This window comes from Solanum dulcamara, chromosome 4, assembly GCF_947179165.1.
Source record: "Solanum dulcamara chromosome 4, daSolDulc1.2, whole genome shotgun sequence".
Taxonomy (NCBI): Eukaryota; Viridiplantae; Streptophyta; class Magnoliopsida; order Solanales; family Solanaceae; genus Solanum; species Solanum dulcamara.
Window position 1 is genome coordinate 4,103,796 of NC_077240.1, and position 21,426 is coordinate 4,125,221.

General features: G+C 35.1%; 4 protein-coding genes across 6 annotated transcripts; 1 reads left to right on the forward strand and 3 right to left on the reverse strand.

Moving 5' to 3' along the window:
• Positions 1-1,853: 1,853 nt before the first annotated feature.
• LOC129885592 (protein TIC 21, chloroplastic) lies at positions 1,854-5,217 on the forward strand. The gene is made up of 4 exons (XM_055959922.1): positions 1,854-2,218; positions 2,834-3,091; positions 4,137-4,337; positions 4,782-5,217. Exons 1-4 carry the CDS (start codon positions 1,940-1,942, stop codon positions 4,893-4,895), a joined length of 852 nt encoding a protein of 283 aa, XP_055815897.1. The 5' UTR covers positions 1,854-1,939; the 3' UTR covers positions 4,896-5,217.
• Positions 5,218-7,008: 1,791 nt separating this feature from the next.
• LOC129885593 (uncharacterized) lies at positions 7,009-8,874 on the reverse strand. 3 transcript variants are annotated; one of them, XM_055959925.1, is made up of 3 exons: positions 8,729-8,839; positions 8,431-8,565; positions 7,009-8,188 (listed from the first exon to the last, which is right to left on the reverse strand). In XM_055959925.1, exon 3 carries the CDS (start codon positions 8,158-8,160, stop codon positions 7,150-7,152), a length of 1,011 nt encoding a protein of 336 aa, XP_055815900.1. In that variant the 5' UTR covers positions 8,161-8,188; positions 8,431-8,565; positions 8,729-8,839; the 3' UTR covers positions 7,009-7,149. The 3 variants fall into 3 exon arrangements, with proteins under 3 accessions (XP_055815900.1, XP_055815899.1, XP_055815898.1); XM_055959924.1 differs by having other exon boundaries at positions 8,348-8,565; XM_055959923.1 differs by lacking the exon at positions 8,431-8,565 and having other exon boundaries at positions 8,729-8,874.
• Positions 8,875-9,528: 654 nt separating this feature from the next.
• On the reverse strand, positions 9,529-15,136 carry LOC129885594 (reticulon-like protein B11). Its single transcript, XM_055959926.1, has 6 exons — positions 14,842-15,136; positions 14,406-14,586; positions 13,854-13,995; positions 13,691-13,760; positions 13,440-13,612; positions 9,529-10,080 (listed from the first exon to the last, which is right to left on the reverse strand). Exons 1-5 carry the CDS (start codon positions 14,891-14,893, stop codon positions 13,443-13,445), a joined length of 615 nt encoding a protein of 204 aa, XP_055815901.1. The 5' UTR covers positions 14,894-15,136; the 3' UTR covers positions 9,529-10,080; positions 13,440-13,442.
• An 817-nt stretch (positions 15,137-15,953) lies between these two features.
• Positions 15,954-20,210, reverse strand: LOC129885596 (uncharacterized). Its single transcript, XM_055959927.1, has 2 exons — positions 19,748-20,210; positions 15,954-16,430 (listed from the first exon to the last, which is right to left on the reverse strand). Exons 1-2 carry the CDS (start codon positions 20,006-20,008, stop codon positions 16,167-16,169), a joined length of 525 nt encoding a protein of 174 aa, XP_055815902.1. The 5' UTR covers positions 20,009-20,210; the 3' UTR covers positions 15,954-16,166.
• Between the last annotated feature and the right edge of the window lie 1,216 nt (positions 20,211-21,426).

Below are 21,426 nucleotides of genomic sequence, written 5' to 3' on the forward strand. Positions count from 1 at the left end.
TGTTCCTATTACCTTTTTTCTCTTCTTCCAAAGTCTATGTTTAGCTTATATTACCGACATGATAGACTTTTAGTTATGGTGACGTTCTGACAGAGAGAACTACGGGAGTGCAAGGGGTTAATTGAATTTTTTTCATTGAAAAATTATATTGTATATATAAAATTAAATTTATTATTTAAAATTATCAAATTTTAAATTCCCTTAAAACAATATGAATTTTAGCTCAATGGTTGAGGAGCTTAAGACATTTGTTTTAATTTTTTTGCTTAAAATTTCCTGCGTTCTGATTGACATACTAGGCCATTTTCACGGTTTACTATGGTTTGTTACTTTGTTAGACGTTATTCTTATGTAATTTCATGAAGCATTGAAATTCATTCAAGTTATCTATCCAAGAAAGGTTGCTGAATAATGAGTCCAATATATTAAAACAAACTATTTTTGAAGTTGAATTTAACATAAACCAAAAGAACAAATACAATTGATTTGTATGGTGGGATAAATGAGATGGTCTTTTTATTCTTAATTAAAGTATCGGCTTGAATCTACACTAGTGACAACAATAAATTTCAAATATCTGATGGTTAAAAACGATCATTAAATTAAAAGTGCTTCCCTTTTATTTGGTATTCGTGGAGTTATAGATTAATTAAAGATTTAAGATAATTTAATCTCCTTAGTTGCCAATATAACTTTAGAACAATAGTTTAACATTGGATTATGCAATTTGTACTAATTCTTGATGAACTAACCTTATTGTATACGTCATTATTTGAGTTTAAGCAATTTTTAAGAGAAGCATTACATAATTGGGAAGCAATGTAGACTAAACAAAGAGAGAATATGTCCACAAAAAAAAGTAAAAAATTTACATAACCTAAACCACAAGAAAATTCTGCCAAATGAAAATGGCAATTAAACACTCATAATACATTATTTCTATTAGTCTAACAACATTAAGTGATTTACAAAAAACATCCCTTCTTTAGATTTCTATTTAGATTTTGTCCATATTTTTAAAAGTTTCACAAATTAGACCTTAGAGAATTACCATTTCCGATAATACTAGACTTGGGTCTAATATTGACTAATATATTTCTCAATCTTATACATTATTTTTTAATGTTCAACAACAACTTATAAAGTTTTAGCCATGATCTAATTTTTTTTATAAGATTTTCTCATAAGACTGTGATCTAATATATATATGTGGTAGAATGACATGATCAGATGATTCAGAAAATATCAATGTAACTGATTGTTGTTGAATAAAAGCTTTCTGCTCCTCTTCTTCTTCCTCTCTTCCATTTGTATAAATTGATCATTGATAGAACTCCATTAATGGAGCACCAAGCGGTAATAAATCTAGGAAAAACATATGTGCGGATCAATTTTCACATTAGGAAAAATCTTGTTCACTGTTTCCATGTGATCATTCAGAGTAAATTTTCCCAAAAAGAAGTTCATTCAGTATATATATGAATATAATTTAATCAAATCATCCTCTACTTAATATTTTTCTTAAAGAGTGAAAAAAAAGAACATAGACAAACATGACAAGTATTTAGGATGAGAAGAAATACAAGAAAAGTATATACACTTTTTTTGTTAAATTTTAACAAAACTATCACTATAAAACGAGATGCAAGGTGTGGCAATCAATTTTATGTTTTTTTTGTTGCTTTGACCTGAATATTTTAAATAAAAGATTGAAGAAATTGGGGAACATTAATTTTAAAATTTAAATATAAATAATTTAAAACATAATGTGTTATTTTGAGATTCCTAGGTGAAAAATAAAAATATTCATAAAATATATATTGATGTATCTGAAAAAATATTTAAAAAATAAATTTATAATCTCCTGAAAAACAGTATGGAGCTTTGCTTAAACATTGCGTTTGTAGATACTTGAGTAAATTTTTGAGCAAAACTAGCTATGCAAACTTTACTCTTGCCGGCGGCTCGCCCCGGCATCGGAAGTGCGCCATTTACTCCTCCACCTGCCGGCAAACCGTGGCGGTATAGGTTCCTCCGATGCCCAAATACCCTAATTTCGTCCCCCTCATCATTACCTTTTTCCCCTTTGAAAACAGAGCCTTTTAGTTTGCCTCAATTCAGACTCATCATCAAAAGGAACAGAATCTTGGCTTCTTCTCCTGTTTCTGCACCGTACACTTCCCCAAATGACGAGTCTGAAAAAGCTAAGTTAGCTCAGGTACTTCCTATTTCTGAAGTAATTGCAGTACCTTTTTTGTAGCATTTTGCAATGTGTACCAAATTGTTACGAATTGCACCTTTCGATTTGTGTTAAGAGTGTTTTAGCTTTGTGAACTGAGTTTGGTTATTGGGAGTGTCAATGAGTATGTACCTCAATGAATCAATTGCTGCTTATAGGGTTTTCTTTTAGTGTGAGAAAAAGAAATAAAGGTTGTCAAAATGCTAAATTGTGTCATTTAATGCTGTATTTTGTTAAGGAGCTTTGAACTTTGCTGCATATTCTTTGAAGTGAAGTAAAGATAGCTTAATTGGATCCATGGTAGGTTCTGAAAGAATGGGTTTGGGTTCTTAATTGGGATTTTTTAGTTGTTTTAATATGTACCAAAAGTTAGTGATGCTGTATTTTATCTTGTTTGATTGTTGTATTTGAATTAGTAGAAAATTTAGAGAACCCCTTTAGAGTCGAATAATTGAGCATTGGAATGAAATTGCCCCAAATGATGTGAAATGGACATTTAGGGTTCATTTATCCAATCTCGACTATTACTAAATGTTGTTGTATATGTGTGTTTGAGTTAGAGACTGATTGATTGGGCTTTGCTCTAACATTTAGGTTGCAAAAAGACTACTGAATACTGCAAGGTACTTCAAGAGATTGGGTACTCTAGGGTTTTGGGGACAGCTTGTATGTACACTTGTTGCTGCGGTGATCCTTTCGTTTTCTGTTGTTATTACGGGGAAGATTACATCTCCCTTCACATTCTACTCAACTGCGGGTGGAATTGCAGCTGCTTTCATTTCGGTTTTTTGGTCATTCGGCTATCTTCGTTTGTCTGAAAGGCTTCGGAAGACAGCTAATGAGCCTTCAAAGGTAACGCCCCAGATTTTCTCAAATTGCTTTCTGAACTAGATTACAGTATGTTGGACTCTCATCCAATCAATATGCAAAAAGAAATAGTAAGAGATTCTTATCAACTTGATGCATTGACTTTTAGTTTTTGGTATAATTGTAATAGGAGTATTTATTACATAGATGTCACCTGAGATGGTGCTTCTTCAGCCATCGAGCTAGTTCTGAAATAAATGTATCATTTGTGAGCCAGATGATGTTTGAAGTTCCAGGTGCTATGAGAAACTAATGATTCACATAATCCAATTTTTGCTTCTGCTTTTCCTCAAAATTCCTGATGCTTTTCCTGAAGTTGGTGACATCTCTTTGAAGATATACAAAATATATTGGGATATTGATGAACCAGATGTTTCATGGAGTTTCTCTGGAATGTTTGGTGCTTCCAGAGATATTACCTTCCCTTAGTGGTAAGAGTGCAACAATGTATGACATGGATTAGGTGCATGTCAGAAATATGAACCCTGTCATGTACAAAACCTTAGTATTTAAATGGAGAAGGATAAAAGGAACTCGGTGAGTGGGTTTCCATTATCCACTGAGTTTCGAATCTTGCACTATTGGCCCTTGGGGGATTCCTGCTATTAAAAAAGAAGTTCATAGGTTCCAGTTTTGTGGTTATTTCAATTAACGCTACAGTTTCTGTTCCCGTTCTTTTGGGGGTTGGGGTAATGTGGATCATGGTGGAATTTCTAGAACAAGATTTGTTAATGTTGAAAGTATCTTATGAATTCCCCAATTTTAGCTGTTCTTCTGCTAACTTTGTTGTAATTTGTATTCATAGAACTCATTATGTTTAGTATACGCACGCAAATGACTTTTTGCTATGATAAAGTTCCATTCTATGCTTTATATTTTACTGTTATATATATATATATATATATATATATATATATATATATATACACGGATATAATGTTTTTCTTAATAAGGTATATCTCTCTTACTTCTTGGTAAGTGTATCTCAAATGATTTGGTGGAGCTGTTCTACTGACTGCTTCTGTTGTAGGCTCCTCCTCGTGCTGATGTTGTGAAAAGCTTGAAAAATGGTATAGTGGTGAACCTTCTGGGAATGGGTGCCGCTGTACTTGGCTTGCAAGCAACTGTAGGTTTATTGGTGGCTAAGGCTCTTACCACATCAACTAATCCTTACCAGACTTTGACTCCTGGGAGCAGCCCTGTGCTTGCTTTGGATGTATTTCTGGTTCAGGTATGCCATTAAATTGTTACCATTTGGTATCCTTCGTTAATGTATTAAACATATTTCATCTATTAACTGGTGATTGAAATCGACAAGAACAACAAAGGGGAACAATTTGCTTTATGAGGGGTTGAAAAATGGTTGTGGAGTCTCATTTACTCTGAAAAATTGGCCATTACCTAAATTATCTCATACATATTACATACACAAGTACTTCCAATCATTTTAATGTCTATTTCAAAAACGTCAAGGTTTCTTATTTTTTATCACAATTAGTACTACTGATTAAAGGTATGGAATTCCTGTATGAGGTCAAGCTGGGAGAAGCATGTTGGTCCCTTTTCATCTCTTGATCTTCAAGCATTTTTCGTCTAATGTCACCCATGCATTCGCGACGTGTTCAATGAGCTCAAGAATTGCTAATCTCTGCTTTCTTACATGTTATCTTTACAGGCATCAGCAAATACAATCGTTTCACACTTTCTAGGTCTAGCATTCTCATTGGAACTGTTGCGCTCAGTCACCTTACCATCTTCAGAAAGCGTTCCGGTTCCAAGGGTTGCATGACGTGCTTGGGGAGTCAACATCATAATACTCGAGAAAGTTTCAGGTCTTTTGAGATCACAGCCATGTATTTACTATAGTATGAGTGACCCTCTCCTTGGTAACTTGCAAATGAAATTATTGTTCTTTCTCCAATTTCTGAGAGGCTTCTGATAAAAATTTCAACTACTGTCATTGCATATGCTTTCTGGAGCATCTTTAAAAAAAAAGGGAATTGTTTGCCACCAGTTAAAGACTCCTCTCACAGTGCAAGAAGAAACCTAACGCCCTCTTTTTCTGTGTTAGTCTACTAGAAATAAAATATCGACCTCTTTCTTTCTGTGTTCGTTTTCCTCGTCTTCTCTGCTATTGTTCCTTTTTGTTGTTTTAACTCTATTTATTCTTTAAAGTAAAACAAGAATCACAATGTTCTTAACATTTCAACAAGCGTTGCAGATTTGGAATATCTTTGCAAAGTTGCGTGATATTTTCAAAATGGACTCCTGGTCTTGAACATTTTAGTTGCTGGGTTCTTACGCCTACCTCACGAGAGCCTTTAGTGTTAACCATATTCTAAACTCTTTAAATTAGCAAGTCGATCGCTTAAACAAGATCCAAAATGCCATATTATTCTGTTTTATGAAGGAAAAAAGGAGGGATATTCAAGTCGAAAACAGCTTACGCATTTGCACTAGTTGCTTTCGTACTACATTTGCTATAGCATTGACATGCCAAGAAAATGAAGGCGGCATAAAATGTACTACAAGATTTTCATGTCAACTACTATTCAAGATTTAGTACTCAACAAGCAGTCTTTTTCCACACCTAACTAACATTACATATATTACAACGTTGGATCTTTAAAATGTCCTATGCCTAAAAGACCAAAACAGTGTGGAAAATTGTGCCCTTGATGTCTCCTTTCTGATCAACAGTAAATTACATCCAATGCACATAACTATTGAGTAAAACACACTATGGTTTTCTCCTGTAAAAAATCATCCATAGAGTTTTCAGACAATGGGATTAAAAAGTAAAAATGAAACAAATCTACAGGTGACATAAAATCTGAAATTCAGCCGTAGAGGATTTGATTGGAATTTAATACCCTCTTCATTCAAGGAATATTTTTTTCTGGAGAGTTTTCTTACAATAGTCCAAACAAAAATCTTCATCGAAAGTTAGCCAACTTTCTTCTATTTCTTACTTGAAACTTCATAATGGCTACTACACATTCTCCGCTCAAACAAAAAATTGTAAAGATTTAGGCCTTTATAATGTTCAAGAATAGTGGCGTTGAATTTCTCGACCCTTTTGACTTTGGATCACAGTCCATTCTATTTTTCGATAGGGCAGGACGGAATATAACTCAGCTGTAGAGCATCACCTTGATACTCAGCTGTAGAGCATCACCTTGACGGTGCGGAAAGCAACCTTTTCAGCCCTGAACCCTAAGCTCAATATGAGTTTTCTAGTGGGATTTGCTCGTTAACCATCGTTCAATGAGAATGGGTAACAGGCTCGTGGAATTGACGTCAGAAGCAAGGATGGCTATATATCTGGGGGGCAACTTCAGGCGTATATGAAGTGCAGGCATACAAATTATGCCTTGGAATGAAGGAATTCAAAATCCTCAATGTCCCCAAGCAAGGAAGCTCCAAGTAATGCAACTATATCTCCTGGAGAGTTTGATCCTGGCTCAAGATAAACTTTGGCAGCAAGCTTAACAGAACCAAGTGGACGGAAACTGACGATTCCAGTGGCAGACAGGTGATATACTACTTACAGTTCCAAAATTCAAATGGCTTATTGGCATACCTGCTTATCGTAATGTTCTATCTTCTCATAGTTATACTGTGATATTATAAAGAACATACTTTCCAGACTTCAATCCACATCTTAGAGCACCAAAAGTATAAGCCATTACTATCACATAATTCACCATATGTGAATTGCTTAAAGCTACAAGATAATTTGTCCAAATGGAGTGCGCCAGCATTTAGATACTTAACATATAAATTTAACCATCTAACCATATTAGAAGATTATCATGTCAAATTGGGTCATAAATCAAGCACACATTTTTTAAGGATCTCGTACACATTATCTTACTATAATAAAGAAAAAAAGATAAATCTTCTTTAAAGAAATGAATTAAGAATAAATAAGCAAATAAATGAGAAGATCAATCTGGTTTACATACGTCAAGAACTATTATAACAAACCACAAGTATATTATTGGTAAATTACTCTAAAAAGGTTTGAACATCAAACAAAATCAAGCACCTGCTAGAGGAGACCTGATCTGTTGTGCCAATTCCTCATCAGCCTTTTTGAGAAACTCATCCCAACCACTACCTGGACTAGTATCCAGGTAATCGTAAGGAACTGCAGTTTTCAAACCAGGACGGACCCCACACTGGCTATCTACAAGTCTAAACTCCAAGCAATCTCCCTCTTGAATCAATTTATCTTCCAATTCCTCCCAGGTGAAAAGCAAAGGTAAGGTAAATGCGCCCCAAGGATTGAAATCCAAAAGCTTAACTCGTTCATCATTTGTGACATATATATCAAAAGTATAACTTTCTGATTCAAAATTTCCCTTCACCTTATATATAAAAAATCTCTGGATTATTGTTATCAACTCGTCTTTCTTCTCAACAAGAGCAGGATAAAATCCAGTCACCTCGCGCTGAGAGACCCCCACGAGGATCCCATTGCGTACAAAGCAGCGGAATTCCATCTCGGGGCGCAGGGATGAGTACCATTTGCGAAGTGCAAGGAAAAACTTTGGGGGCCTTGAGACAGTCTTATCACTGCAGGAATCATACACATGGCACAGATCATGGATTAGAGAATCCGATGCCCGTAGTAGAAGTGCAACCTCACTGAAAGAGTTGCAACAAAGATTCCCAGTTGAACTGATCCATGCAGCATCTTTTGGTGCACTCCAATTAAGCTTAGGGAAGACAGAACCTCCAAGGGACTTTATAGATTCCTTGATCATTGTTTCTAGTTCCGGGAAAGAAGGAGGAGGTGATGGTCGTTCTGATTCATCTTCTGAGCCTTCAGACACTTCAAAGTCCTCCTCTTCTTCAGGTTTATGGATCCTATTAGGCAGTGCATCATCATCATCAATGGAAAGGGGGAGAAGGAACGGACCATGATCATCCATAAGGTACTCTATAAAGGATTCGGGTAGCTCATGAATCATTGTTTTTATGGAATCAGATTTAAATCTGGGATACCACTCCTGAATCTGGCACCTATTTACTTCTTCCTCTTTCATTTTTCTTCGGAAAGGAATAAACTTTACTCTGAAACAAAAATTATCAATTATCAAATTTACTATAAGAAGCTACTAAATGTTAAGAACTATGAGCCAACAAAGACAGAGAGAACTAAATGAAACAAAAAATTAATTATTTAAATGAATTTTATGAAACAAGAGACAAGGAAAAGAAAACGGAGCGAACCTTTGGGCTACCACCAACTACCCTAATTACATCTACATATGCAATCAAGTCAAGTATGCACAGTGATCCCAACAACAACATACCCAGTGAAATCCCACACGTGGGATCAGGGGAGGGTGGTAGGATGTATTGTTTTCGATAGACAATCGGGCTAGAAAAGCACAGTGATCCATGATTCAATTCATCTCTTAATCATTGCCAAATTGAAGTAGAAGTACCTGACATCGATTTTTTAAAGTTTTATTTTCGGTCCTCATCTTAACAATTAACTCATCATACCATATAAAACGACAACAGCCTGAACAAATCAATCATCAACACTATTGAAGACACTCGCCAAATAAAGATAGAGAAGCTGAGAAAGACGAGAGGAAAGCTTACCGAAAAAACGCAGAAAAGGTATGCAGAGATGGAGGAAAGGAAGAAGAGAGGAGAGATGAAGAAACCGCTGGAGGAGAAAGGAGAAAAGGAATGTTTGGTCTAGGGTTTTTGTAATTGAGGGTTTTTGTAATTGAGGGTAATGTTGGAATTAAATGGGATTAGAAATATAATTAATTTTGCATGGTACTTACAATTTTTCTTTTTTAATTTTATTTTCCTTTTATAGGAAATCTTTATATATTTATTTATACACTTACAAAGTTGTTTATGCTCTTGCTCTTCCTTTTCTCTCCTTTTATTTCTCTTAAAAATCAATCCAAAAGCAAGAAATTGAACTCACTCTTCACTTCTTTTTCCAAGATTTTCACTAATTTGAGTTTGGGACATAGAATTAATTAATTAATTGACGAGGAATAAAAAATATATTCATATATTCTTAAAAAAATAAAATAGAATTCAATATACTACATCGAAAGCATCAGTACAAACGCTCAGCCTGATTCATTGGGCACTGGGCAGGCATTTTTGCTCTACTTACACCACTCTTACGACTCCATTAAACACGATAAATACGATCCATTAATGTTCAAACAAAACTTGGCTAAATAATATAAAATATAGATTACTATTCAAGTTATCCCGAAGTAGTACTCGTATTATCAGTTTCTATAACACAGTATTGGTCAATATTACTGTAAATAAAATATGATCCTTCAATGTCATTTGGGAATAATAGAGGTCGATTCCCAAACCAAAAAAAAATAGCGAGAAAAAACATAATAAAAAAGGGAAAGAAAAGAGGAAGGATAAATTTCTGGAAATTGATTAAACTGCAAAGCCCCACAACATTCACATCAATCACATATCATTTCTCCACCACCACCCAAGCCAGCCAAAAGGGAAACTTTTTTCTTCCAAAGATACCTAAAAGAAACTCGTGTGAAAGAGCTGACCATCAACTACAAAGGTGAGATATCAACCCCAAAAAAGGAAAAAATGAGCTGCAGTTACTTAGGTGCTCAAAGTAAACTAGATTAGAGTACAAATACTAGGCGACAAGCATCATAAAAGATTCAAAATCAATAGCAAAAGAGAACTTCTAGAATATGCACCACTAGCTCCATTGAAATGCTTGTGGATTACCAATCAAAATGACCATGCCACTATTTCAATTCCAATCTTGTAAACCATTACTTCATCTGCCACAGGCACTTCCACTAAACAAGATCATCGAAAACCATTCACAAAAAAAAAGAAAAGCACTAGTCAGTTCAGCCTTCTTTAAATCTCTGTGTTGCAAGCAATTAAACCTCATTCCAACGATGCTGGATGATACAGTCCTACAGGTCAACCTACAAATCAACAAAACAGATTTTAGAAAACTTTGAGAATGAAAGTTTCAGTCATGAACACAGAATAATGCGGCTAAGCTATCTGCTTTAATCCACTATCAAGGGGAAACAAAGTTGAAATGGAAGTAAAACAGTCGTGCAATCAAGAAAAGGAGCAATCGGGACATATTCCCTCTCATGGTTGGCAGAAGATTAAAGGTAAGGGTGGAAGCAAAAGATCCATAGCTTCTAATATTTACACAAGGTGAGGGTGGAAGCAAAAAGACCTGTATTTCTACAAGCTGCCTTTGGATGTTGTTTGAACAACAGTAAGGAGATGAATCACCATATCAGCAAACCCATGCCTAGAGCAGCAACTCAAAATTAAGAGTGAAGGAATAATTCAAGAACTTAAAATTGTCTATCTGGTTCATGTAAATCATCGCTCTAAGCGACACGAGATAAGGATCTCACTCCAAAAGTTAGCAACAAGCTAATTGCCTGTTTCATGTTTCAACCTGACAGGTATCCCTTTTAATCCAAACCCAGAAACTTATATCAGCAATTATGAAGTAATATCTAAAGGTTCTAAAAAATCCCAAATTTGTGTATCCAGTTAAATCTATTCTGACCAACTTGTTTAAACTTCTGAGTAATTTAAGAGAGCGAGCACACTGTAAGGGATTAACAAAAGCTTTTATGCCAAAGGCGCAAGGCTTATTTAGAAAACAGATCACAATAATAGAAGGTAAAAATAATTATGTATAACTAATTCTTGGCACTAAGGAAAATAAATTATATTAAAAGTAAGCATTTTTCACCTTAAACAAGTCTCTTTTTAATTCCATTTTTCTAAAAAAAATTACTTTGCATCCAAGAGCCTTTTTAGTTTGTCCATACCTATCGCAGAAAACCTCTAGTATTAGGGAACAAGCAATTTGTCTTAACAGACGAACAATTAAAATTGAATCTACATGGCGTAGAATGGATATTGATGATTCATATAACCTAAAACAACTAGTTTAGGAATGAGGTGCAGTAATAGTATTGGTTGTTGCATGGTTAATTGGCATGTTTCATTTTTTGATAATAAACAAGGTGGATCTTTGACAATACCATCAGTGTATGCAGTCAGTCATTTTGAGATGGAAATATTTGCTTTATTTTAGAAAATTAAACACACTAATCTATGATTGGTTGATCTCTAAAGAGTGGTTGGTGAAAATAGTCTATTAATTTGGACAGAAAGATTATCTTTTGATTGTTTGAAAGTTAATAAAGAACATGTTTGACAAATTTTTGTCTCCCATTTTCAATTTTTTTTCCATTATCTTGTGTAATCACATTGAATAGTTTAATTTGATATACAAGTCCATTCAAAAACTTTCACTGGAACAAATTTAACTGTTTTCATTTCTTTGAGTTTCCTATTTCAAAAATCATGTTTAGTGAAGATAGATAGTAAAATTGATTAACCAACATTTTCCTTGTTTCTGCATGGGATAGTAGATTCAATTATCTTGGTTGCACCATATTAAGAGAATATCTGGATCTGTCCCTCATTCGCCATAGTCCAATGGATTAAGGACAGCCAATGACCGAGCTTGATGTAAGAATAGAGAGAATCTTCCATTTATCTCTGCAAAACGCTTGAGTTATGCTTATTACCCATCCTTGTGGGAGAACATCCATATGGATTTAGCACATTCTCCCTCTTATAAGGATAAATTACCCATATTATTGAACTATAGCTCCCCTCTATGAGATGAACTCAAAAGAGAAGAGGGGAAGAGAGCATATTTCTTTATATTAAAACAAAGAAAGCCTTTTAGTTTCCTTGCAGTGGCAAGTCTGAGGCCCTTATAGCAAATGCTAGCTCTATTTGTCCTGTTGAAATTGGAGCAAGAGTGGAATGGAAGAAAGAAAGTTGTCTTTTATCTTACTCCTCCAAGCACAACCTCCTCCCTACATGAAGGAATGCCCAATAATCCTTCGGGAGCTAGTTAGTGTTAATCTTTAGATTCAGACGTGTACGAAAGGATAAAGCAATGCAAAAACTTGGGAGCAAAGTTTCCTGGCCTACTACAAGTTTAATACTGCAGTCATTCTTTCTACTTTCTAGATATGCCACAAATGTTAGATAGCAATAAGAGAAGCAGAATCACCAGCTGAGCTAACTTTATAATCAGCATGGAGGCAAACAGTAAACAGGACATCCAAGTTTAAGTTAAATATTCTGCTTGAGATATATAGCACATTGAGATTCTTATTTAGGGGGCACTTAGTCATGTCTAGTATCTCAGTGAAACAAGACAATCACTTGCAAAATGGATGAAACAATTTTGACATTTTACTTCCTGAATAAAAAACTGCTGTTGGTAAAGTGTGATTTAATATAAGTTCGTGCTAACTGATTGCCTCTTCATCGCATTATAGAATGAACATGTGATAATTAGAGACTTACAAATAAAACATGGAGATATACTTGAGTTTTTAGCAAATAATCCCACTTCGGGAAATACCAGAGAAGTCGGATGAGTAGATCTGGAAAGATAATTTTGCCCTTTAGGCCCCCAAAGACTCTTAATAGTTTCGCTTATTCTCTATTTAATAACCATTTTCTATCCTTCCACTTCTAACTCGTACTAATTGGTGGTCCTTAGGGTAATCAGAGTCGTCTCTCTGGTCAAAGCAATCACGGATGACATTCATTTAGTTTTTTAAAGGGCAAAAAGGGATACATGATAATACATAGCTGAAAGACATAAAAGACAAAATGAGACAAATCTTCAATATCTTCTCTTACGTGTGACTTTCTCCACTTTCTTTTACTTTACTTCTATGGTTTTTTTCCCTATGTTTCCAAATTTCTCCCAAAATTAAGGCATCTAGAGCACATTATGTTGTTTGCTAAAAAATCTATCTGCAATGGTCAGAGGACTATCAATGTGCCCATAAAAGGGAAAGGTCTTTAACAAGGGAAATCATACATTAGTGATCAGGGTGTAGCGGCAATATTAAAAGTCTTCAGGAACCGCAAGATCCAATTATTCTTCTACTTATACAAGAAAAAAAGAAGGAAAGATAAAGATAAAGTCAAGCAGCAAAAATTAACTCTTGTTTAGTGCCCCCCTTGTATTAGGATATCAAGAACTTACAGAAGAACAAATGTACTTTGCTTACAGATCAAAAGGAAAGGATTCAGAGCAGAAGAACATAAAATATTTTGACAAGCAAATGTTTAATTCTAGTCATTTCACAAGATAACAGAACCCAGACATCCTGTGAAGATATGCACAGGACAGAGAGAAAACTGCATGTATATCTTTCATATCTTAGAGAAAGAGAGAGTAAGAAAAAGGGATGAGGTGAGACATTACAGTTTACTGAGTCTTCTTTTCCTTATTTGAAGACCTTGAGATCTTTCTCAGTACATTATCATCAATTTTCCTGTACTGTGTCTGAATGACCTTTTGTGCTATAATAAGCTTGTCATCAATTTGAGTTTGATACTTGTCGTACAACAGAGGCACAGACAAGCTAAAAAGAATTCCTGAAGGAAAGATACACAATTCAGGCAACAATAAATCCCCAACAACAACTTATATCACCTGAAAAGAACCTTACTCACCCATGTATATGAAAGTGAGAAGGTTGAAGAAACTACCAACATAAGATATCAGCCACAAGACAAGTGAAACCTGATAAACCAATCTATATTAATAAGATGTAAATGTGAACGATAACGTGACAAACATGATGCCTGAAATGGAAGGAGTCCTATACGAACAGACCTTAACAAAAAGTTTTAAATTCCCACCAATAGCAATATCATGGGCAATCATCAGGACATGATTGATCCAAACACGCATCATGTCAGCAGCCTTTACCACAGATTCCTCATGAACCTCCAAATCAGGGATAGGAGGTAAAGGCCTGGAATTGTACAGACATAATATATTCAGTAATCCATAAAAAGTATTACTATAGCATAATCATTAAAGGATCTCAATTGCTAAACACAATCAGAACCACAATTGAAATGCATGCCCCAGTAGAAAAGACAGAGAAATGCAAAAGCCAGAGGCAGATCTACTTCAGGTGCACCCACTGCCTCAGTGACAAATTAGCCTAACAGTAGGCTTCAATTTTCAAATACTAAACACAAAATCAATGATCCACCAATCTTATTCAGAGAGAAGACAGAAACTATGAATTAGCCTAACAGTAGGCTTCAATATTCAAATACTACAGACAAAATCAATGATCCACCAATCTCATTCAGAAAGCAATCAGAAACTATCTCAAAACTTTTTGAATCGCGTTACATGCACTTATTTAATTACCTGTTAAGAAGTGAGGCAGATTTAGCCCAGAAGAAGAGAATCACAACTAGAAGCAACATAACATTGGCAACAAAGGAAAGGACATTATATCCAGCTCGCTCAAACAGAATCCAAAGCGCAGTAGAACTGACAAGCAGAGTAACACTAGCACACCATCTCCTCCACAGCAGCACATCCGCTACTGCAATTAAAAAAAAAATAACCGCTACAACAATTTTTTTCCTATCAATAATATCATCTTCCTAGAGGAGGAGGATAAGTTGGTTATCATCATGATCAAGTGTTACTTCAAAATCCATATTGAATTGATGTGTTAATTGATAATTGCAATAAGGTCAATATCAAATCTGAATTTATGTAAATGCATGAATTGGGCTATGGATGCATATATAGAGAGAGGCAAGAATATAAAGAAGAGCGTAGACGAGGAAGAGACCTGAGCCACCACCTAGAGCATGATGGACAAAAGATTGACGATTATCTCCCATGGCGATTAGGGTTTCTGCCCAGTCTGCAACTGAAGAAGGACGACGGTGATGAAATCGCAGGGAGGGCGACGACGACAGTAATTTTTTGGCAAATCAGTTCAACTTCAAAAATGCCAGTCGTACTAATGGATTAAACAATACTTAAAATAATGAATCTAAAGGACGACGAAATAAAATACTCCCATCAGAAAGACGTTATGCTAAAGGTGAAAGGTGAAGGCTGTTTCTTTACAATTTTTCTATTTATTTTTTTTTTGAAAAACTTTTCACTTGATAATTTTTTTGTCTCATAAAACATAGACTAATACTTTTAGGTTCACAAATTTGGGATTATTTTTTTGTGTGTGACACAAAATAATTTCAGACAATTAATGTCAATTGTGTGAGGCACATAATTAATTTTTTAGTAAACAATATTCCAGTGCAATTCTATCATATGGCCAACATGCATAATTTTGATGCACTACAACTTACTAGTCACAAATTTAGCCAAGAGTATTAAAAACTTTGGAAGTGTGGAAATAAGTACATTGGGGGATCTTCTTTCCTTAATCCCCTCTCCCCATTTTTTTTTCTCATTTTAAAAAAAGTATTCCACTGTAAAAAATAGAAATATGGCGTTGTGACTTGTGTGTATTAACTTTTTTTTGTCTCAAAAAAGATCATCTAACCTGTTGGTTCTGTCAACGCTTCCTTTAATAAGATCAAATTTACTTTCACCAACTGCAAGCTGTTCCAACGATTGAAGGCTTGAGAGTTTTTGATTATTTTACTTATGCTCCTAGAAAAGAAAGATGTAAATTAGGCGTTGGTTTCTTAAATTGTACGCAAAAGAGAATTATAACATCTTGTGACGCCCACCACCAACTGCTAGTGATGCGGTTCAATGATTCAACTGCAACTTCCAGTAAATGATGGGGTTGGGGCCTCCCAAGGACTATATATTACTGGTAGACTGGATAACGCCTTACTTTGCTGACAAATGACAATGGTAATGGAATATAGTCTTAGCAGCCAAGTTTTGCCCATCCATTGACCATCTAGATTTCCCGAATCAAAATTTCAAGCCCCACAGTTTCTAGAGGACAGTCTTTTTCAACTAAATGAGACGGAGAAAAGAACATGAGTATTACATTTTGGATTTCGAAACGTTGTTCACAAAGCTACTTATGTTACATGATCTCAATTTTTCGACAACTATATAACTCATGCAAGCTCCTGATCCAAGGATCTCGACAGTGCTAAATTTGAAGCCAATCATGTCTCTCCCTTCTTAGTTGTTATCGGAGTCAGCTTCATCATCACCAGACGACTCTTCTATACGGTTTTCTTCACCGCCTGCACCAGAATTACTCTTCTTCTCCTTCTTCCTCTGCTTTTTCTTCTGACGCTTTGCGCGTTTCTTTGCTGTCCGCTCTTCCGCAGCTTTTAATTTTTCTTCTCTTCTCAAGTTGAATTCAGTAACTTCTTTCCTTCTCTGGTAGTCAACGTCCATCCTTGCAAGTCGGTCTTGTTCTCTCCGTCTCATCTGCCGATACTGCAAAGAACCCCAAGAAAATGTGATTTCTGACACTTGACACTGTCTACTTATTCTTAAAAACCAGATATGACCTAATCATAGTAAATCACTTCTTAGTAACACACCATTCAACAGATTGAAATTAATGCCGAATAAACAAAATGCATGTTCAGAATTCAAAATCTGCAGAAAATACAGTATGATGAATAACATCTTTCAATAGACATATTGAACTAATAAGGACGAACATTCTAGATTATGCATCCAACAGAAATCATGACTAAGAAAAAGGAAGAACTTTATCCATCTGTATGTATTTGCCATGATTCATATCATACAAAACATAAATGCACATACAAAGAGACCTTGAATACTACTCAAGAGCATTTGAACTCAAAGAAGTACTGTGAGTCACTAAAGTCACATAAGTCATAATTATGGCAGTTTTGGAAGGAAAAAAAAACAAGACACACTCCAATTCGATGAGTATACACATCAACTCGTACTGCTTAAGATGAATTACATGCACCACCCCCACCAAAATCTTAAAGCAAGTAAAATAGTATTTTGTCAGTAATATATGTATTATGTACACAACTCTAATTCTATTATCAGTAAAATAGTTCAGCACCCAATGTTTTTCAAGATAACAAATTGCCGAACTGAGGAGACTAGGCATTTTTGCAGAAGTAATGAAATCCTCAACCACACAAGAAATTGCCTAAGCAGAATAGGAAATCTAAAGTACCATTTTATTCTCCTACTTTGAGGGAAGTCTACAGAAATCCTTTTTTTTAATGAAAACCCTATTGAAATCATTTAAGGGTCGTTTGGACGAGGGATGATAATCTCAAGATAAAATGTAGGATTATTTTATCCTGTATTTGGTATGGGATATTAATTAGTCCCAAGGTTATTTATCCCACCATTTGTACTACAATAATGGAATAGTTATCTCATATATATGGTGGGATAACTATATCTCATGATGTATCCCAATCCATGGGATAACTTTGCCTATCCTATCCCATCCCATAGACAAAGTTATCCCATGGGATTAGTTATCTCACCATATATATGTAATAACAAGTTATCACATGAGATTAGTTATTCCACCATATTACAAATGGTGGGATAAATAATTCCGGAACTAATTAATACCCAAAACCAAATGCAGGATAAAATAATCTTGCATTTTATCCCAGAATTATTATCCCTTATCCCTCATACTAACCAGAGTTTAAATATCCACTTCTATCTGTGAACACTACAAACCAATGTAATCACTTGCAACTTTTACGTGAATGTTCTCAATTATCCGATATCAATCAACTCTTAACACTTCTTCAATCTTCTTTTACAATGAACACTGATCAATCTCTCAAAATGTTAACACTAAGATGAATAAAAAGTTGAACCTTTAGCAATTCTAGAGCTATTCCCTACCTTTTTAGCACTTTTCCCATAATCTTCGCTGAAAATGTTCATCCATGAGGACATATCTGATCCTTTTGACAATTTACACATGCAACAACAATGCAGACATTCTTCGATAAACAACAAGCACCTTATGCATTCTCAATCATGCACCCCACCACCACCACCCACACCCTAGAGTGCTATCTTGTTGGCATTCCCTTTCTTTACAAAGCAAACTATATACAAGAGATGGCTCTTCTACTGTTTTAAGTACTGCCTTTGCAATCTCTTGCTCTCTAGACCTCAACTACTCTCATCTCCATCCTACTACCTCAGCTATTGCTATACAATTCGAACACTCACAATAAGCAAACAGGTTCCTTCGAAGCTTTACCTACTAAAGAAAAGGTTCTTTGGAAACTTTTGCTCAAGAAACCAACTATATTGCCGGCCAAAGACTTATGGTTGAACCGTTGAAAATTAAACTAGAAAAGAAAAGTCAGTTGATGAGACAACAGTAAAGTAGCCAGAATACATTTCAAACCATAGCTAGACTCAAATGTTCCACTAAACTATCAATAATGCAGAAAAGTGAGGTTGGAATTTGGAAGCATCCCTTGTGCAGCTGTCAGTGTTGAAAAACAAGTGATTTTTTCTAAGGAAAATTATGGCCCTACTGTCCCCTGTGGCTAACCTAGAAGGTCGGGCCAAGTGCTTCTTTCTTCCTGGTTGTAGTAGTAGGGAAGAAGGGGTATGTCAAAGTGGTGAACACGACTACTACTTTTGGATTTTTCCTCCATAAGATTAGTCCAATATACGCAAACTAATGGATTATAAAGAGAACCTAGGCCCTCTAAGGTAGGGCATAAACACCATCAGGCTATCTAAAAGTGATCTAACTTTTCATCTGAATTTTCCTAGAAAATATAGTAACCATGACAAAGATCCCTGTCATTGGATTCTATAGTATCACCTGAACATTGTAAGACATGTTTGTGTTCAAGTTACCGAAATTCTCGAGGAAGTTTGAGTTGAACAGACCTCTTCACGCAACTTATAATTCATCAAGTGATAATGCAGAAAAACGAAGGAAAAGGAAGAATGTTTCATCAACAAAATTATATCTTTACCGCTCCCCAAACCAAAAAAGACAACAGAAGGAAAGGGGTTTTTAACACGACACTGATTTTCTTCTTCAGGAGAAGAATTAGGGACACATAGGATATTAACTCAATCACATTGCATGGCCAAGAACTTTAACAAAATAAGTGAATCAGTAAATAAGTAGTGTATCAGCCGAGTCTCGCAAGAAAGTCATTCACTAGTAGCAACTCAATCTAATAGTTTTATTTTTTACTCCTCCCTAGGAGCTTTCACCTTTTATGCTCCCTTAGTGACTCAAACCCGCAACCTTAAGGTTGGAGAGTGCTATCACCTGAGCAACCCCTCTTGTCTGCTCAATCTAAGAGTCAAACCAGAGAACTGCATGATATGTTTACCTTATTATGATTTTCAATAGATATTACACACGTGCAGCCTTGCAAATTGATGGTTAGGATTAAGCATATAATCAAATTTTGAACACATTTAATCGAACATTATACATCTTGCAGGCTGCACAAAACAAAGTACTATTTATCTGTTTCAATGTTTGCGACAAGAATTACATCATTCTCAAAACCTTAACTACTCTTCTGGTGTTCTTAATGACCACATACAGAGTCTCTAAACTCCACTGATTTCCTGTTCAACAGCCGTTAAACAGAATGAATTCCAGCTTACCGAGCACGCTAACATGATTACATCAGGATAGAGCATGAAATAATCAACTGCTCGAAAATAGCTAGATTTACAGTTAACCACAGAGCAGAAATCAAATTAGAGCTCAACAACAAACTAGAATAGAATAGAGGTACCTGATGAAAGTCGCCAGAGCCAGAACCGGCAGAACTACCAGATGTATTGCTAACCCGTACAGGCACACATTCAAGTATACGACGGAGCTTGATCTCGAGATCCTCCTCTTCAGGATTAGCCGCAGGTGGCGTGTATTCCACAAGAGCGGTTGAAGAAGAAGCAGGAGGTCGAGGAGGTAGAGCAGCCACCTGCATGTTCGATGCAGGAACAATCTGTAAATCTCCGGCTGCTACGGCCGCTGATCGACCCGACGATGACATGTTCGCGGCCCCAACAAGAGCTTCTTACTTTCACTCTCGTACTCGGGGTGGATTAAATAGGCTATAGAGGATGTTAACTGTTGCAAACTGAGAGAATTCTTTCCTAGGGTACCGGGGGCTTCGACGCCGACTATGATTGCCTGGAGCTGGAAGACGATTAATCTTTTTAGGCCAATATACCCCTAAAATTCTATCAGGATGCATCTTAGCAATCTAAACTTTTAGTTATAGTACACTTTTGACCCTTGGATCCTCTTGTTTAGTTAAAAGCCAAATACGTATTCAAGGATCTAAACTCTTCCAAATAATTCACTTGTTTATTTAAAGAAGACTAATTTATTTTCATTAAAATTAAGATATCTGAATTTAAATGCACGTCTAAATATTAAAATTCTTAAAATCGATCTTCAACTTTAGATGCACTTCAAAGTTTATTAATTATATGTTTTATTCAAATTCAAGAATGAAAATTTTACTTTAAAAAACACAAGTGTAATCACATATTGACCATTATAACTTCAAATAGATGACAAAACAAAATAGTATCATATATTTACTTTTACTACTACATAGAACAGTGCAACTTTAAATATATAACAAAATAAAATAATATCATGTATTTTTCTATTATAATAAAAGAGTGGGTAAGATTAAAGTATCAATATGTCTGTTTCTTAATGAAATATGAACATAATTTACGACCCTTTAATGAAACATGAATCTACCAATAAGAAATATGATTTATGATCCTCTAATGAAACATGAATATGATATAACTATTGTCGACATCCTTAATAATGATTACATCAAAATCAAATCTTTTTCCTTTGAGCTTCCAACTGAAATTAACAAATTGATTCATAGCACCTACATCAAGCAAATTAGCATAGGAGAAGATAATTATAGATGAAATTCTCCAGGATACAATATCTACTCAACAAAGGCAGCTTACGGACTAATTTCGAAAGAAAATAATCGTAGTTTCAAGGAGATCTTACTTGGCTATGGAAGATCAACACCATAAATAAAATAGAACACTTCTTGTGGTTAGTTTGCCTTAACATGATTCCCACAAAAACACATACTTCGCGGGAGGAAAATATGCTCCAGTGATATATGCAACATTTGTAGATGTGAAATGGAAGATATAGAGCATATGTTCTTTAGATGCACTCACTCAAAAATCTTATGGGATCAAATGAATCAATGTCACAACTATCCCAATTATCTGAATACCCCTGATACCATGACATTATGGTTGAAAAAAATAATTTATGTCAAAAAAAATATCTGAATGATCTCTTAAAATGGTCTGATTTTATCCCAGTCCTCCTACAGCAAATCTGAAACAATCGAAATGACATCATTTTTCAAAAAAATACTAAATTTCCCCTGATTAGCCAAGTATACCATAAAGC

Excerpts from the sequence above, each read along its gene's own strand:
- LOC129885596 (XM_055959927.1), bottom strand. The coding sequence starts at position 20,008 with ATGTCATCGTCGGGTCGATCAGCGGCCGTAGCAGCCGGAGATTTACAG. Across the intron at positions 16,431-19,747 it reads GCTCTGGCGACTTTCATCAG|TATCGGCAGATGAGACGGAG; the intron begins GTACCTCTATTC and ends GGTTCTTTGCAG.
- LOC129885593 (XM_055959923.1), bottom strand. The coding sequence starts at position 8,160 with ATGAAAGAGGAAGAAGTAAATAGGTGCCAGATTCAGGAGTGGTATCCC.
- LOC129885592 (XM_055959922.1), top strand. The coding sequence starts at position 1,940 with ATGCAAACTTTACTCTTGCCGGCGGCTCGCCCCGGCATCGGAAGTGCG. Across the intron at positions 2,219-2,833 it reads AAAAAGCTAAGTTAGCTCAG|GTTGCAAAAAGACTACTGAA; the intron begins GTACTTCCTATT and ends TCTAACATTTAG. Across the intron at positions 3,092-4,136 it reads CAGCTAATGAGCCTTCAAAG|GCTCCTCCTCGTGCTGATGT; the intron begins GTAACGCCCCAG and ends CTTCTGTTGTAG.
- LOC129885594 (XM_055959926.1), bottom strand. The coding sequence starts at position 14,893 with ATGGGAGATAATCGTCAATCTTTTGTCCATCATGCTCTAGGTGGTGGC. Across the intron at positions 14,587-14,841 it reads TGCTCTAGGTGGTGGCTCAG|TAGCGGATGTGCTGCTGTGG; the intron begins GTCTCTTCCTCG and ends TTTTAATTGCAG. Across the intron at positions 13,613-13,690 it reads TCTCACTTTCATATACATGG|GAATTCTTTTTAGCTTGTCT; the intron begins GTGAGTAAGGTT and ends TCTTTCCTTCAG.